Raw genomic sequence first — 15,660 nt, forward strand, 5'->3', positions numbered from 1 at the left:
TGTGGTGAAGATTTTCTGTTTCTCTCATTTTTCTCGCATTTTCTTGAAAGTATTTTGCGGGAAAAGTATATTTTCGTACTGGAACCGGAAAATTGGAAAAATAAAGTGGAAAATTGTGAATTTGGAAAAATTGAAATTGTAAAATCCGTTAAATCTGCCATCTGGTGGCAAATAAAAATCGCTTGTTTCACGTGAGAAAGCAAGATGCATACTCCAAGTCAGACAAAGCGAGATGCCAAAACACGTGTTTTGATTTTTAATTTTCCTGCTTTTTTCGTGATTTTCTCATAATTTTCATTGAATTTGCTTGCTCTAAAATAGGAAATGGAGTCTCTGGGACTATCAGGTAAGAAAAGCAATGAAAATTTACCAGCAAAATACGTTAATAATATCAATTTTAGGGACTTACTTCTCTGACCAAGTTGCTCCGGAAAAGCACCCCAAGAGCAAATCCAAGGATGAACTTGATGATTTCTGTGCCTTCCTGGGCTTCAAGAGTGAAATGTGCTCCACAAAGAATACCAGTGACACCCAGAGTCGGGATCTCCTGAAAATTGACGTTGAAAAGGAAATGAAGGACGCCTTGAAGGCTTCCGCGTCTAACACAAAGATTTCTTTGAATCAGAAAAAGAAGGCAAATAAGGTAATTTTCAGTAGGATGTTTTATAAATAGAATTTACAGGATAGCTGGAAAACAAAATGATGAGATATTTGACTACCTATATCGCCTGGATCCTCCTCAGACTCAGACCCCAAATCAGTCATCACCGGTCGAAATCTTAGCCCGACTTGCTTCTTCCCCAAGAGTCGCGTTGTAAAGTCGGCCGGATAGCAAAGAAGAAAATCTTTCTTTCGTCCTTTAAATTGAACAGAAGCGATAGGATGGGAAAGAACATGCACAACCTAATGATACTGGTTGGGTACATGAGGATCTGTTTAAGATAAATGAGGACTCCTTTAGTAATCTGATGATTCGGATAAAATTATTAATCTTTCAGCATCCAAAGGATATTTTGATTAACGTGGAATTTATCTTTTATTTGCAGGCTGCGCGGGAAAAGGAGAAGGGCAAGGAATGGTTCAATCTCCCAGCAACAGAGATGACGGAAGAAGTGAAGAATGACTTGAAGATTCTACAGATGCGTTCGGCTCTCGACCCGAAACATTTCTACAAGAAAAATGACCTCAAAGTCCTTCCCAGGTACTTCCAAGTGGGCAAATATCTTGATTCCCCTCTCGATTATCATCAGGAGAAGCATTTGAAGAAGAATAAGAGTAAAACAATTGTTGAGGATCTCCTGAAAGATGCAGAATTCCAAAAGAAAATTAAGCGGAAGTACAATGAAATTGCTGCCAAGGAGAAACCATACTTCCGGCATAGGAAAAATCACGATCGAAAGCGTGGAAAGGAGAGGAAAAAGAAGAAATAAAATTTTACTTTTCATCTCTATTTATTCTTTTTTGTACAATTTTTGCTAACCGTTGAAAAGTTTCTGCGTACCTCGATGATGGTTTTTGTATTGTAAGAGGAATTCCCGATTCACCCCCGCACATTGCTTCCTTGTCAATTTGAATCCTCTCCAGGACATCAACTTCCATTTCTTTTGCTACTTTGTCAGTCTCATTGCCGAATATGTTGATTTCTGTGCTACAATTTGGGCATTGTACGGAACTCATGTTCTCAACCAATCCCAGAATTGGGACATTGAGAACACGGAACATTTCAGCTCCACGCTGTGTTACCCGGAGAGCTGCTAGCTGAGGAGTGCTGACAAGAAGAACCCCACTTACCGGGACATTTTGCATGAGCGACAGATGTATGTCCCCCGTTCCTGGCGGAGTGTCCACAACCAAGATGTCCAGAGGAGCCCAGGCGGTACCTTTCAGCAGTCGCTCTGTTGCTGACATCACAAGGGGACCTCTCCATATAGCTGGCTTCATCTCCGTCAGCAATCCCAGGGATAGGCACTTAACACCGTAATTCATAGGTGGGATTATCCTATTCTCATCATCCACAAGGGGAGTCTCTGTTAGATTCATCATCAATGGGATTGATGGACCAAACAAATCAGCATCCATTAGCCCAACTCTCTGACCACTCTGAGCCAGACACACTGCCAGATTAACAGCTGTCGTGGACTTTCCTACACCTCCTTTCCCCGATGCCACCAACACGATATCCTTAACTCCTGGCAGGGGTTTCTTCTTCGGCAAACTCCTGGCCATTAATTCCTTCTGATGGCTTGTGATTTTGCTGCAGAGTAATCTCTGGAAGGGATTTGAATTATTCTCTTTCACTGTTAATCTCTAAAATCCTTATTTTCTTACCTTAAATATTTTAATTCCATTCATGATTTCTGTTTATTTTGATCTTTTATTATAACCTGAAATTTCGATGGCAAAACATATGGCGGGAATTTTAACCCATTCATGACAATTTTCGAAATCTTTCTAAATAAAATCTGTCTTGAAATAATTTTTTTTAGATGCTTTCGCTATTCAAGAAAAACATAAAATCATGAAATTAAGGAAAACAATAATTAATTATTTTTATTAATTAAAAAACAGCAATAGTGACGTCATAATTTATATTTTTGGGCAAATTTTTGCTGGCTTTTCCTAGCTGGTCCTTGGCGATTCTTGTTCATTTTCTAATTTCATTGTTCCTTGAATAAATAAGGTGTGATCGATAAAAGAAGCAGGTAAACTCTTTTCTGCATTGATTGCAATATTGATTTATCTACAGAAATATTTTACTACACGAAGAAAATCTATCAATGCAATGACCCAAACGGGTTAACATACTTCCGCAAAAGAGAATGAATAAAAAAGACAATTTATTTCATATTTACTTTATTTTAATTATAATAATTAGTACAGAATAATGTAAGTGTATGTATTTCTCATTCTAAATTTACGATAAAATGGTTCCTGACTGAAGAAAATAAAAGAAAGAAAAAGGAATTTATTTCTTTTTTACTTTTCTACCTAAATCGTGTAACAACAATATAGGATTCTTGTTTATCATTTTACATTAATAAATCAACATTATTCCAAAAATTCAGCCAAAAAATCATCTTCCATTTGTTGTAGTTCACTTTACTTAAAAAAAAAAGAATTCTCAAAATTATCCTTGAAAGGCTTGAAAGTGAACAACACGGATGAAAAATAGGAATAAAATAAATAAATATTTAATAAGAAGTTTGTGTTTTGTAAATTAGTTTTGGGGATTAAAAATTTGTGAATATTGACTTGTTCTACATTTTTTTTCTTGCATTACATTTAAATGTATGTATATTTATTATTTTAGTGTCTTACTAATTCATCTTTAATATATTTCCTTTTATCGCTATCGTAATTTATATATTTTTTCATTAAAAGTAAAATTGTAATCTAATAAAGTTAGTGGTACCATTCATCAAAATAAAATATGTTTCTCGGAGATGATTTTGCTTTAGCATGAAACATTTTTTATCTTAATTTTTTGGAGAGAAAAATAAATTGAACAACTCATAGGGAAATATCTATATACAGAAATAGATTTAATCCAACTTTCTAGTGCCTAAAATTTCTTACATTTAGTTAAATTTATCTTTTTTTTTCTTTTACTTTTTTTTCATCCTTCATCATACCAATAAATGTGTAGGTATGTTGTATTCATAATCATCCTTTTTTCTTCATGTTTTCTTTTCAAACTTATCTAATCGTCACTTCTTCACATCTCTTCATCAACTTTTGTCCAACAACGGAATATCCTCCATAAAAATTAATTGGTATTGTTGCCCACGATTCCTCACGTGGATTTCATGATGTTGTTGTTGCTGCTGTGTAGCTTATAAACCAGAAATTATTACTTCATTGTGAATCTTTCCATCGTCATCATCCATTTCTGGGAGTTCCTCCTTCTGAATCACCTGCAGATTCGGAGTATTCTGCTGCTGTGAATTTTGCCCGGAATTTGATGGTTGTCTCGGTGCGGTTTGTCCTTAAAAATTAAAAGAATTTATTTCAATTAATTAAAACAAACTTTGACAAAAATTTTAAGGATTCATTTTAACGATTAAACGCTAACCGTTCCAGGAAAGACAAATTATCCTAATTAATCTTTTTTTTGTTTTTAAAGCTTGAAGAACAAATTACTTTACCTTCAATTCTTAATCAACTATTATTACTACAAAACTGATAGCTTATTTTCAATGCATTTTGTTCAAGGGGAGTTTATCTGAACGAAATTATTATTAGAATTTTCGGATGATTCGCAAAGGAAATTCAAATATTAGTCTAATTCTAAAAATGTTAAATTCAAGCATAAAAAGACCTAAATCAACGCGAAAAGTAGTAAATTCAAGCCGAAGAGTTCTAAATTCAACCCAAAAAAGACTAAATTCAAGCCGATAAATATTTGGTTTTTAGCCCTGTGGGAGCGAGAGCGAAGGGTAAGCGGTACAGCTGGACTAGAGCGGCACTTGGCCGATAGAACTGGAAGTGTAAAGACAAGTGTAGAGAAGCAGAGTGAAATATATTAAAATAGAAGAGAAGTTAAGAAAACGTAAGTAGTTTTAATTACCACAAATGGCGACGAGGATTAATCACCCTCGTGGAAAAAGGAAAAGTGCATGGAAAATGAGTTTTTTTCATTAAGAGAAAATTTGAAATTTTGCATTGAGTACAATTCCAATATGGCTGCTGATCATACGGTTTTTTTTCTTGCTCTTATATGTCCCATTATCGCTGTTTTTTTGAGATCTATTATTAATAAAAAGTGAAGCTCATAATTATCATATAAAAATTGAATAACGGTACTGTCAGCATAGGAGAGTGTCTTTAGATTGATGTTGTAATATGTTATATCTCAGAGAGAATTTAATTTGAGATAAAAGTTTTTTTCGCTCTCTTTTCATCTGAGAGAATTTTGTTGAAACTGGTTTTGATGAAACAAAGAAGATTTGATAAAGCGATAAAGCGAATTGCATTGCAATTTAAATTGTGATAAACCATGGGATTTATCTGATTTGTTTTATATGAGAATTAATTTGGAATATGTTGATGAAAATGATTTGATTTTGCTCTACAATAGAAAAGCTATTGTAGGATGGTCTTTGAGACCTGGAAAGAAAATTATTAGAAAATTGCGCTACAATAGGAAAGCTATTGTAGGAGGGTCGGTTAGACCTGGATTTGATTTTATGCGCTACAATATCGATGGTATTGTAGGAGGGTTTTTTTTTCTCTTTTTCTTTTGTTGAATAAATAAAAATAACCTGGATAAGACTGATGATTTGAATTTGAAGATTTTATGTGGCATAATATTTTGTTTAATATTTTGCATGTGAATTGATTGATAGCGTCATGATGAGAAAGAGAGTTGTGTTGAATTGAGAGAAATGTCTCGGATTTCTTATAGATACGGAGAGAAACGATACCTGATTGTGAGAATGGAGAGGTTTTACAACCTGCCACCATTCAAATGTGCTACCCTATCGGCGAGTGAGGGTAGACGGAAATGGCTACAATGGAAGAGAGGATTTTTGCACATTGCGAATATTTCTAAAGAAACAAATAAAACAAATCTGAAGTCTCTGCTTTTGTCTCAAGGAGGGTTGGAATTGCAAGATGTTTTTTACAGCATCCCGGGGGCGGATGTAGAAGAAGATGTGGGTGAAGATGAGGATGAAGTAGTTGATCCATACAAGGTTGCACTTGAGAAGTTGGACGCATATTTTGCTCCCAAGCGCCATGAATCTTATGAAAGATTTGATTTTTGGGCATTGAAGCCTGAGGTTGATGAGCCATTTGAAAAATTCGTCCTGCGTGTCCAGCAGCATGCCTCGAAATGCCAATTTGGGAGAACGGAGCAAGAGGCAAGAGACACAGCAATTATGGACAAGGTGATTCAATTAGCTTCTATAGAGCTGCGAGAAAAATTGCTGGAGAAGAAAAATCCGACAGTTGGTAACATGATCAATCAAGTGAATATTTTTCAAATGATCAAGGCTCAGGCAAAGGAGATGGGTCAACCAGCCACAAAGATTGAGTTGAATACTGAGGTGAATCAGATACAAGCCAAACCTGATAATCCAAAACCCATGACTAATGTGGAATGCTTCCGATGTGGTAGAAAAGGACATTATGCTCGGGATCCCAAATGTCCGGCGAAGGATAAAACCTGCCTCAAGTGTAAGATGCGTGGTCATTTTGCCGTAAAATGCCAACAACAGCAGCGTGGGGTGAAGCGATCCAATGATTCACAGGTGACTACCACCCCTCCCGAAAAGAAAAGCAAGGTAAATGCTGTTGCGACGGACAGTGAGGCAAAACCACTGGAGAGTTTTATCTACAATATTGGAGATGGTGATGAGCGTATTTGGTGTCGAGTTGGAGGAGTTCTCGTTGAGATGTTGATTGACTCAGGGTCTTCACAAAATATTATTGATGAAGCAACGTGGACGTATATGAAGAACAATGATGCGGTTATTCAGGAAGTTGAAGGGGGAGCTCGATCTATTTTGAGAGCATATGCGCAGAATGATCCACTGCAGATTTTGAAGGTTTTTAAGGCTGAGATAGCTATTGCTGAGGGAAATGATAAGTTGTTGAAAACCGCAACTTTCTATGTGATCAAAGGGGGTTCACTTTGTTTGCTTGGGAGATACACAGCAAAGTTGTTGGGGGTGTTGGTTTTGGGATTACCCAGCACTCAGGATCATTTCATCGGACAAATGGAAGAGAAGAGAATCACCCCTTTTCCTAAGATGAAAGGGATTAAACTTGTGATTCCAATTGATGATTCAGTTCAACCAGTCACTCAACATGCTCGTCGCCCTCCAATCGCACTTTTGAAGAAAGTTGAAGAAAAATTGGAGGAATTGGAAAGATCTGATATCATAGAGCCGGTGAATGAACACAGCGCTTGGGTTTCACCAATTGTGGTGATCTCAAAGGATAATGGAGATATCCGCCTCTGTGTGGACATGCGACAAGCAAACAAAGCGATTAAGCGTGAAAATCACTTGATGCCCGTGTTGGAAGACTTCTTGCCACGATTGGAGTCAGCGAAAATTTTTTCACGCCTGGACATCAAAAACGCCTTTCATCAAATTGAATTGGACGAAAGCTCTCGCCATATAACGACTTTTATAACCCACAAAGGAATGTTTCGGTATAAGCGACTGATGTTCGGAATTTCTTGTGCCCCTGAAATTTTCCAGAAGGTAATGGAGCAAATTTTGTGCGGGTGCCACAATGCTATGAATTATATCGATGATATAATTGTTTTCGGGGTTTCTCTGGAGGATCATGACAGGGCGTTGAATAAAGTATTGGCTACTTTGAAAGAGAATGATGTACTCTTGAATCAATCGAAATGCATATTTCGTGTTTCTCAAATTCAGTTTTTGGGACACGTGCTTTCTGAGAAAGGCATCAGACCGATGGAATCTAAGGTGGAAGCAGTACAAAAGTTTAGGTCACCGGAAACAAAGGAAGAAGTTCGCAGTTTCCTCGGATTGATAACGTACGTTAGTAGATTTCTTCCTGATTGTGCAACGGCCACATTTCCTCTCAGACAATTGATGTGCAGCAGTGACCCCTTTATTTGGAAGGAAATCCATCAGGAAGCATTTGATAAGCTGAAGAACATGATTGGTAATGCACAGATATTGAGTTTCTTTAATGATAATCGCCGCACTCGTTTGGTAGCTGATGCATCTCCAGTGGGGTTGGGAGCCGTTCTGTTGCAATTCGAGGATGACACTGATGATAAACCACTAATCATTGCTTATGCGAGTAAATGTCTCTCCAAAACTGAATGCAAGTACTGCCAAACGGAGAAGGAGGCTCTAGCTCTCGTTTGGTCAGTGGAAAAATTCTACACATACCTCATTGGAAGAAAATTTGAACTTGTCACTGATCATAAGCCACTGGAATTGATTTTCAAGCCCACCTCTAAGACATGTGCAAGGATTGAGAGATGGTTGCTCAGGCTTCAGTCGTTCCATTTCAAGGTGATCTACAAAAAGGGTTCTACCAATATTGCAGATCCACTCTCACGACTTTCGGTTATGAATGGAAGTACGGAATTCGAGGCTGAAACAGTTTGTATGGTTTTACCTATACTAGAGTCTGCAGCAGTTGATGTCGCTGAGATGGTTGAAGCATCCAAAAATGATCCCGAAATTCAAGCTGTTAAGGAAGCTTTGGAGACCGAAAAGTGGACGAGTGATATGGTGAAGCCATATCAAGCTTTCAGACAAGAGTTTGGAATGATAGGGGAGATATTGGTGAGGGGAACTAAATTTGTAGTTCCTAAATGTTTGAGGACAAGGATGATGGAGCTGGCACATGAAGGGCACCCTGGAGAAACATCAATGAAGAAACGCCTCCGAGAAAGAGTGTGGTGGCCCTCCATGGATGCAGAAATCATCAAGATTGTCAAGAAGTGTGAAGGATGTCGTTTGATTGAAGTGCCAAGCCACCCAGAACCAATGCAGAGGAAGAAGTTGCCAGAAGGACCGTGGATAGATTTGGCAATAGATTTTCTGGGGCCTCTACCGTCGGGGGAACATATTCTCGTTGTAGTAGATTACTACAGCAGGTACAAGGAAATCGAGATTATGCCCCGAATCACCGCCAAAGATACAGTAGCTCGGCTTGACAAAATATTCACCAGGCTCGGCTATCCCCGCACAATCACGTTGGATAACGCTAAACAGTTTGTAAGCGCTGAATTTCATGAATATTGCAAGATCAAGGGAATTGTCCTCAATCACACCATTCCCTATTGGCCTCAGCAAAATGGTGAGGTGGAGAGGCAGAATAGGTCCTTGTTGAAAAGGATAAGGATCAGCCATAGTCTCGACCGAAACTGGAAGAGGGATTTACATGACTATCTGGTTATGTACTACACGACTCCGCACAGTACTACGGGGAAGACCCCAACCGAGCTTCTTTACGGTAAAACTATAAGGAGCAAAATTCCCTCTTTGGGAGATATTGCAACAGCTCCTCCTGTTTCAGACTACAGGGATCGTGATCAATTGTTGAAAGAGAAGGGGAAAGCGTGTGAGGATGAGAAGAGACGAGCAATGGTGTCAGACATAGTAGTTGGGGACAAGGTATTAATGAAGAATTTGCTCCCTGGGAATAAGCTACAAACCCCGTTTGGTCCAACAGAATACATTGTTAAACGGAAGACAGGAGCATCGGTGGTGATTGAGGATTCGGACGGAGTACAATATGAGAGAAATGTATCTCATCTCAAGAAAGTGCAGAAAGATGCAGATGATGCAGATGTTACTCCTGGGAAAGTTCATAATCCTCAACCGGGACCATCTCGACCTCGTAAGAGGACAACTGAGTTCCAGGGTGGAGTAGTCACCAGGGCAAGGAAGCGTCGTGAAGAAAAGGAGAGGTGTGGGAGCGAGAGCGAAGGGTAAGCGGTACAGCTGGACTAGAGCGGCACTTGGCCGATAGAACTGGAAGTGTAAAGACAAGTGTAGAGAAGCAGAGTGAAATATATTAAAATAGAAGAGAAGTTAAGAAAACGTAAGTAGTTTTAATTACCACAAGCCCCAAAACAACAAAGATTGAGGAACAAAACTTTAAAAAATGTACTGGTAAGCTGACCAAGCTTACGAGAGCTGTGTTTCTTTCAGTGTACCAATTTTGTGAGAGCTAACTAGAACGCGAATTTGTTTAAATACATGCAAAATCGGGAAAAGTTGAAAAGTCATCCCCTAAGAAATTTTTAAAATGCCATATCTCGGGAACGGCTCCATAGATTTTCGAGTTTGAGCTATCGTTGGAAAGGTCTTAACCTCAACTATAACATATTAAAATATGAAGTAAATCGATAATGGCATTTTCGAAATATTCGAGTTCGAAATTTTCGAAAATTTTGATTTTGACTTTAGCGCCTCTCGCGGTCATTTCTCGAACTTGCAATGTTCCAGACATTTGTAGGGCTTCACGAAACCTTTCATTTGCACTTGAGTTGATCAAGATCGGACTTGTAGAACCCGAGATATGACATGCCAACTTTGGAAGGCTATATCTCGAGAACGGAGACATAGATTTTCTTCATTTTTGGCATGGAGCTAGATAATATGGTTAACTATAACATATCAAAAAATGAAGCAAATCGATAATGGCGTTTTCGAGATATTCATCGAAAACTCATCGAAAATTTTGTTTTTAATTTTTGGCCCCCTAGCGGTCACTTTTGAAACTTCTGATGTTGTAGAGAGTTGTAGGGTTTGTTGAGATCTTTCATTTGACCCCGGGTTGATCAAAATCGGTCAAGCCGTTTTCGAGTTATGGTCGATTTTCGATGAAAAATTGTGGCGGCCATATTGACTAAACGGCTCGACCGATTTTCGAAAATGAGGTATCGTTGGAAAGGTATTGATGGCCCCTACAACATATCAAAATTTCAGACCTCTAGCTGTAATAGCGGCTGAGATATAGCGAAAACAAAATTTTGAGGTTATTCAAAATGGCGGACGGGGGGGTGGGGGGATGGATTTGACCTCATAATCGGATTTCTTCAGGTCGATATTTAAACTTTGCCGTTTACCGCAAGTCTCTATCTATCACCGTTCTCTTGCAATTTAAGTTTATGATCCGGCCGGACGGCCGGACGGACGGACGGCCGGCCGGAAAAAAAATTTTTTTGGCGCATACGTTTTTTGGAATGTGGGGACCCTAATTCGTGCTCATCCCAAGTTTGAGCCCGATCTGACGACTTTCGATTTTGCTCGGTACACAAAAGCTGTGTCTGAAAGAAACACAGCTAAAATCATTAAAGCCTAAAGAAATGACTAAATTTAGGGGTAGATTCTGATAAAAATATTTTCTTTTCTTTTCTAACAACTTAAAAGTTCGTTGTAAGATTTTGACAGATGAAGTTTTTAATCGTTGCTGTTATTGTTCTATAAAAGAAAAATAAAGAATCAATTGTGCCAGAAAACAGACAGACAGAATTTTTAAGAGCCCTAGAATAGTAATTTTCTTTTAGAAACCCGTTTAAAGAAAGAAATAAAATGTTAAAATCTAATAAGATTTTTCCCAGAATACCAAAAATCTTATAACTGACGAAATGTAAGGAAAGAAAAGAAAAGATTTGTATCAGAATCCACGCTTTAAACTTAAAAATAGTGAATTAATGTGGTTTAATTAAATTAAATTGAATTTGTAGAAAAATTGTATAGTGTGTAAAAATCTGAATGGAATGTGAATAAACATTAAACAAACAAACAAACAAACAAACAAAATGTAGTAAATTGTACCCAAAAAAGAGAAGACCAAATTCAAACCATAAAGTCCTAAATACGTTTTTGGATATTTTCGGTTTTGAGTTGTTCGGTTTTTAGCAAAAGATGTTTATTGTTAAGTCAAATATTCAAATCTTTGGAAATCTTCGGATGATTCGCTTAAAAAATCAATATATATATATTGATTTTGTTGGTTTTAACTGGTTCTAATTATCATTCCCTCATTTCAATGATCAATGGCAATAAACAAATTAAAAATTCATATTTTCTCTACGTCATTAACAAAGATGTTAATAAAATTTGCATTGAGAAGGAACAAAAATACTTTTTAAAAAAAAATTCAACTCACCATATTTCTCATGAATGTTACGGTGTCTCTTTAGGGCAAATCTATCAGCAAAAGCGGCAGAACAGATGTCGCATTTGAATGGTTTTTCACCAGAATGAACCTACAATGAAAAAAAAAATTAGATTTATTAAATAAAGTCTTAATAAAAAAACAAATTAAAAAACATACCTTGGCATGATTTTTCAAATGAGCTGCCTGGCTGAAGGCTGATCCGCAAATTTCGCATTTGTAGGGCTTCTCACCCGTATGGATCCTTCGGTGATTCCACAATGTGGCATGTCGTGCAAATCCTTTATCACACACCTCGCAAACATATGGCTTTTCACCGCTATGGGTGCGTTCGTGATTCTTCAGGTGGGGCGACTGAGAGAATTGCATTCCACACGTATTACATCGATATGGCTTTTCACCCGTATGTATCCTGGAGTGATTCTTTAAGTAGACAGCCTTGGCAAAAGCTAATCCACACACAGTGCATTTGTAGTTCTTTTCGCCACTGTGTAACTTCCGGTGTGACCATAAACTGGAATATCGCGAAAATGTTCCGCCGCAGATGTTACAATGGAAGGGTTTTTCATTTCTAAAACAAAACAAAAGAATTGTTTAGCTATGTTGTCAGTGCTACACAATGGGGTGCTAAGTACTTACTCTTGCTGCTGCTGCCTCTTTTGTCCACCAATGTAAATTAATCCAGATCCATTGCACTTGTGGCACTTTGTTACTGCAGCGGTGTTGCGCTTCTTAACTGGATGATGCCCAACTGCGTGTTTTGGTTGCTGCGCCTGTTGGTGCTGATGCTGATGCTGGTGCTGATGTTGCTGCTGCTGTTGCGATTGCTGCTGAATGTGCTGCTGACTCTGCACCGTGGATGTCGTCGCAACGGGGATAACTGTTTGGCCACCGAGAGATTCCATCGATTCCTGCTGTGATGTCGAAATGTCCGTCATTTCAAACTTTACATCCCCATCGGGCGCCACGAAGATTTGGGTTGCTGCAAAAAAAAAATTCAGATTAAAATTAAAAAAAAAACATTTGTGAGGTCATTTAAAACTCACGTCGTGGTACAATGTGTGTGGGATTATCGTTGTTTATGCAATTCTCGCAGCGAATGAGCTTGGGTCCCTTCCTCTTTGGATTCTGGATAATTGTTCCGCCGCATGTGATGCATTTCTGTCCCTTTTCCACATTGATTGGCTTAGCAATGGTCACTTCACCAGCTGACGACACATTCACGTGCTGTATGGCTTGGGATGTGGCAGGCTCAAGGGCCTCAGTGGCAACAATTTGTATTTGTCCGAGTGTTTGTCCACTCTCAGTCACCAAATTCTGCGCCTGCACCAAATTTTGGGCTTGAGCAACCACCGTTATCGCATCATTGGTGTTGTCCGAACCGTCTTGATTGTGGATCCTCTTGTGCTGATTGAGATGCGTCAGATGAGCAAACATCACTCCACATACATCGCATTTAAAGCTGATGTTTGATACCGTATTCTAAATTTTAAAAATAATTTGTAAATTATTTTCTTTTTTTTAACATTTTTTTTAATTATTTTAAAATTTATTTATTTAAATTTATTTAAAAATGTCTTTCAAACAGAAGGAGTAAAATAAGTCTCTTCAGCAACTTTAGATATTTCATTTAATATCAAAGAACAGCATGGTAAATGAGGTTGAGTACCAGCAAAACAATACGAATGATTAGTTTCCTAGAAATCTATTGATTTACTTCAGTTAACAATTTAAATTAAAATACGAGGAATAGGATGGCCGAAATCCAAGCTTTTGTATTCGTTTTAAAGAATAAAATGAAACAAAATTTAATGATTCTTTTAATTCAATATAGGGTCCTTCAGAGACAATTTTAAAGGTTCCTCGAAGTCCTGTAATAGTCTTAACCCCTTAAGGACCGTAACCAGTGGAGGGAATGACGTGAAAATAATTTTTGGAAGTTTCTTTAAGCTCAAATAAGACATTTTTGGCCAAAACTCCGATTTTTTAATTTTTGGCTTTTCATTCTTCCTGATCTTGTGAGTCCTTGGAGATGTTTTTTGTGTTCTCAAAATATCCAGGGACCATAAAGGCATCGTCCTGCATTGGTTTTAGCTCAATAAATAAAAATTAACTATCCAGAATTAGGCATTTTCAAAATCGAGCTATGGGTCGAAAACGTCCCATTGATTGTTAAGGTTTATATCTAACAGAATATAGTCTTCGGGACCTTATTCAGCGACCAAGAAACCATTGAAATTCGCTTGAAATCTTGAAATTTCAGTACATTTTCTAGATTTTTTTTCTAAATTGTAGAAAATTTTATATTAAGGCATCATCGATAATTTTCCAAAATAATCCTTTTCCTAATCAAAGTAAATAGTCTCCAACAGGAGTAAGGTATCCCTGTTGGAAGAGCCAATGCTACGCATACAGTTTTAGGCTGAACTGCAGCTAGACATTCGAGCACAGATTACAATTTCTTACCGTGATGGGTTTATTGACGACCAACTGACGACCATCAACAGTAATGCCCGTGATACCATTTTGGGCAAATTGATTGACAAGAGCATAATTGTAGCCAAAGGGTTGCGCAATGTAGCATGCTTTGTTGTCCTCGGACAGTTGAGCCAGATTCACCGTACTAGCGTGCGCCTAGTGTTTCCACATGCAAAGGAAAGAAAGAAAAATTAAGGTTTTCCCTTCAGGTGTGGTCGGAGGAAATTCATCTACGGAATTGGCATAGAGTACCTGAGATGTAGGTGTTAATTTTTGGATCATATTTACATTGGTGTAACAGAATGTTGGGAATTCTTGTTGCTGCGTCGTTTTCTGTCCCTCAATCTTCGGCTGCTTGAGATTGGGATCAGCAGCCTGGTATTGGATGGTGGTGGGGGTTGTATTCTGAATTGTGTTGGTCGTAAACATGATGGTTTTGGTCAAATCCTCCATAACCCGAGGAAGTGGAGGTTACCAGGAGCTGCGGGAATGAGAATAATTTCATGTAAATAAACTTCATCTTCCATCCTTTCCCACCCACAACAGCAAGCAGCTGCAGTGTGTGCAACGTTTTCTGGGGTGGGGGCTTTTTGTGTGGGGTCACGTCATATACATAATAATATTGCGTCGCTGTAAAGCACCCCGACGCACCCCGTGCATACGGGAACTTCGCCTCAAATCACCATGTTCGGGTGCAGTCGCGCGGGCCAGAGAATTTTCTAATTGGACAAAATCGCCCTGGCAAAGTGGGAAGACGCGTGTCCACTCGGGCCCAATAAAATTAATATTTGCTGTCTAAAATGAGAAACGTGAGCGCTTTTTTGTGTTGCTCGATGCGAGTGACAAATCTCGAAAGAGAAGGAGAGCTGAGAAAATATCACAATAAAATGTAGGAAATAGCTTTTCTTTGGGCCGAAACACACTTAATCTGAGGCGAAATAATGCACGAAAGACAAGGATGACGCCATGCGAAGAGAAGGTAGAATTTATAGAAAGAAAAGTGGCAGCGGTCGGCCATTGCACTGTTCTCTCAATAGCGAACAACAGGAGCGTCGGCAGTGGACGCCCACGGAAAAGCCCTTTCAGCCACTTTTTCACCCCATTTCGATGCACATGCACCTATTTCACGGGCCGTGTGCACTTTTCCACGTACCTTTTTCCCAATTCGCACTCAAATTTCGCACTTATAAATAATTTTTTGTCTCGCTCGCGAGAGAGAGAGTTAGAGCAACCAAAATTTTATATGTGAAGCCAACGCAAAGTATTAGGGTGTCCGTGAATTCCCCCATACACAACTTCCTGCGATTTCCATGGAATTTCTTCACATCTCACTTTGCAACATTTGGGACACCCTAATGAAAAATGCAAAAGCACAGAAAAGCACCAAAATCTACACACTTTCAATGCTCTTTTTATGATTTATCCACAGAGCATATTTGCAAATTGGCGCGAAAACAGGAAAATTAGGGAATAAATAAAAATAAACCAGAGAAACAGGAGTATTTTGCAGCATGCCATGATCCCATAAAGAGCATCCATTGAAAGGTTGTTTGT

General features: G+C 38.4%; 3 protein-coding genes across 7 annotated transcripts; 1 reads left to right on the forward strand and 2 right to left on the reverse strand.

The window, feature by feature from the left end:
- Positions 1-201: 201 nt before the first annotated feature.
- Positions 202-1,450, forward strand: LOC129785901 (deoxynucleotidyltransferase terminal-interacting protein 2). The gene is made up of 3 exons (XM_055820569.1): positions 202-346; positions 402-643; positions 1,047-1,450. The coding sequence occupies exons 1-3, from the start codon at positions 325-327 to the stop codon at positions 1,428-1,430; spliced, it is 648 nt and encodes a 215-aa protein (XP_055676544.1). The 5' UTR covers positions 202-324; the 3' UTR covers positions 1,431-1,450.
- LOC129785884 (iron-sulfur protein NUBPL) lies at positions 1,433-2,390 on the reverse strand. Its single transcript, XM_055820550.1, has 2 exons — positions 2,329-2,390; positions 1,433-2,268 (listed from the first exon to the last, which is right to left on the reverse strand). The coding sequence occupies exons 1-2, from the start codon at positions 2,350-2,352 to the stop codon at positions 1,435-1,437; spliced, it is 858 nt and encodes a 285-aa protein (XP_055676525.1). The 5' UTR covers positions 2,353-2,390; the 3' UTR covers positions 1,433-1,434.
- A 446-nt stretch (positions 2,391-2,836) lies between these two features.
- On the reverse strand, positions 2,837-15,391 carry LOC129785833 (zinc finger protein 184). Of its 5 annotated transcripts, none has more exons than XM_055820473.1 (8): positions 15,260-15,391; positions 14,395-14,587; positions 14,095-14,262; positions 12,675-13,110; positions 12,268-12,610; positions 11,788-12,199; positions 11,620-11,719; positions 2,837-3,985 (listed from the first exon to the last, which is right to left on the reverse strand). In XM_055820473.1, exons 2-8 carry the CDS (start codon positions 14,557-14,559, stop codon positions 3,834-3,836), a joined length of 1,776 nt encoding a protein of 591 aa, XP_055676448.1. In that variant the 5' UTR covers positions 14,560-14,587; positions 15,260-15,391; the 3' UTR covers positions 2,837-3,833. The 5 variants fall into 5 exon arrangements, with proteins under 5 accessions (XP_055676448.1, XP_055676444.1, XP_055676445.1 ...); XM_055820469.1 differs by having other exon boundaries at positions 14,359-14,587; XM_055820470.1 differs by lacking the exon at positions 15,260-15,391 and adding an exon at positions 14,758-15,125 and having other exon boundaries at positions 14,359-14,587.
- Positions 15,392-15,660: the final 269 nt, after the last annotated feature.

The sequence above is a fragment of the Lutzomyia longipalpis genome, chromosome 1 (genome assembly GCF_024334085.1).
Source record: "Lutzomyia longipalpis isolate SR_M1_2022 chromosome 1, ASM2433408v1".
NCBI classification, from domain to species: domain Eukaryota; kingdom Metazoa; phylum Arthropoda; class Insecta; order Diptera; family Psychodidae; genus Lutzomyia; species Lutzomyia longipalpis.

Coding starts and splice junctions, on each gene's coding strand:
- LOC129785901 (XM_055820569.1), top strand. CDS start 325: ATGGAGTCTCTGGGACTATCAG. Junction 347..401: donor GGAGTCTCTGGGACTATCAG/GTAAGAAAAGCA, acceptor TATCAATTTTAG/GGACTTACTTCTCTGACCAA. Junction 644..1,046: donor AGAAAAAGAAGGCAAATAAG/GTAATTTTCAGT, acceptor TTTTATTTGCAG/GCTGCGCGGGAAAAGGAGAA.
- LOC129785884 (XM_055820550.1), bottom strand. CDS start 2,352: ATGAATGGAATTAAAATATTTAAG. Junction 2,269..2,328: donor ATGGAATTAAAATATTTAAG/GTAAGAAAATAA, acceptor AATCCCTTCCAG/AGATTACTCTGCAGCAAAAT.
- LOC129785833 (XM_055820469.1), bottom strand. CDS start 14,559: ATGGAGGATTTGACCAAAACCATCATGTTTACGACCAACACAATTCAG. Junction 14,263..14,358: donor AATTAACACCTACATCTCAG/GTACTCTATGCC, acceptor TGGAAACACTAG/GCGCACGCTAGTACGGTGAA. Junction 3,986..11,619: donor TAACATTCATGAGAAATATG/GTGAGTTGAATT, acceptor TTAATTTTTAAG/GACAAACCGCACCGAGACAA.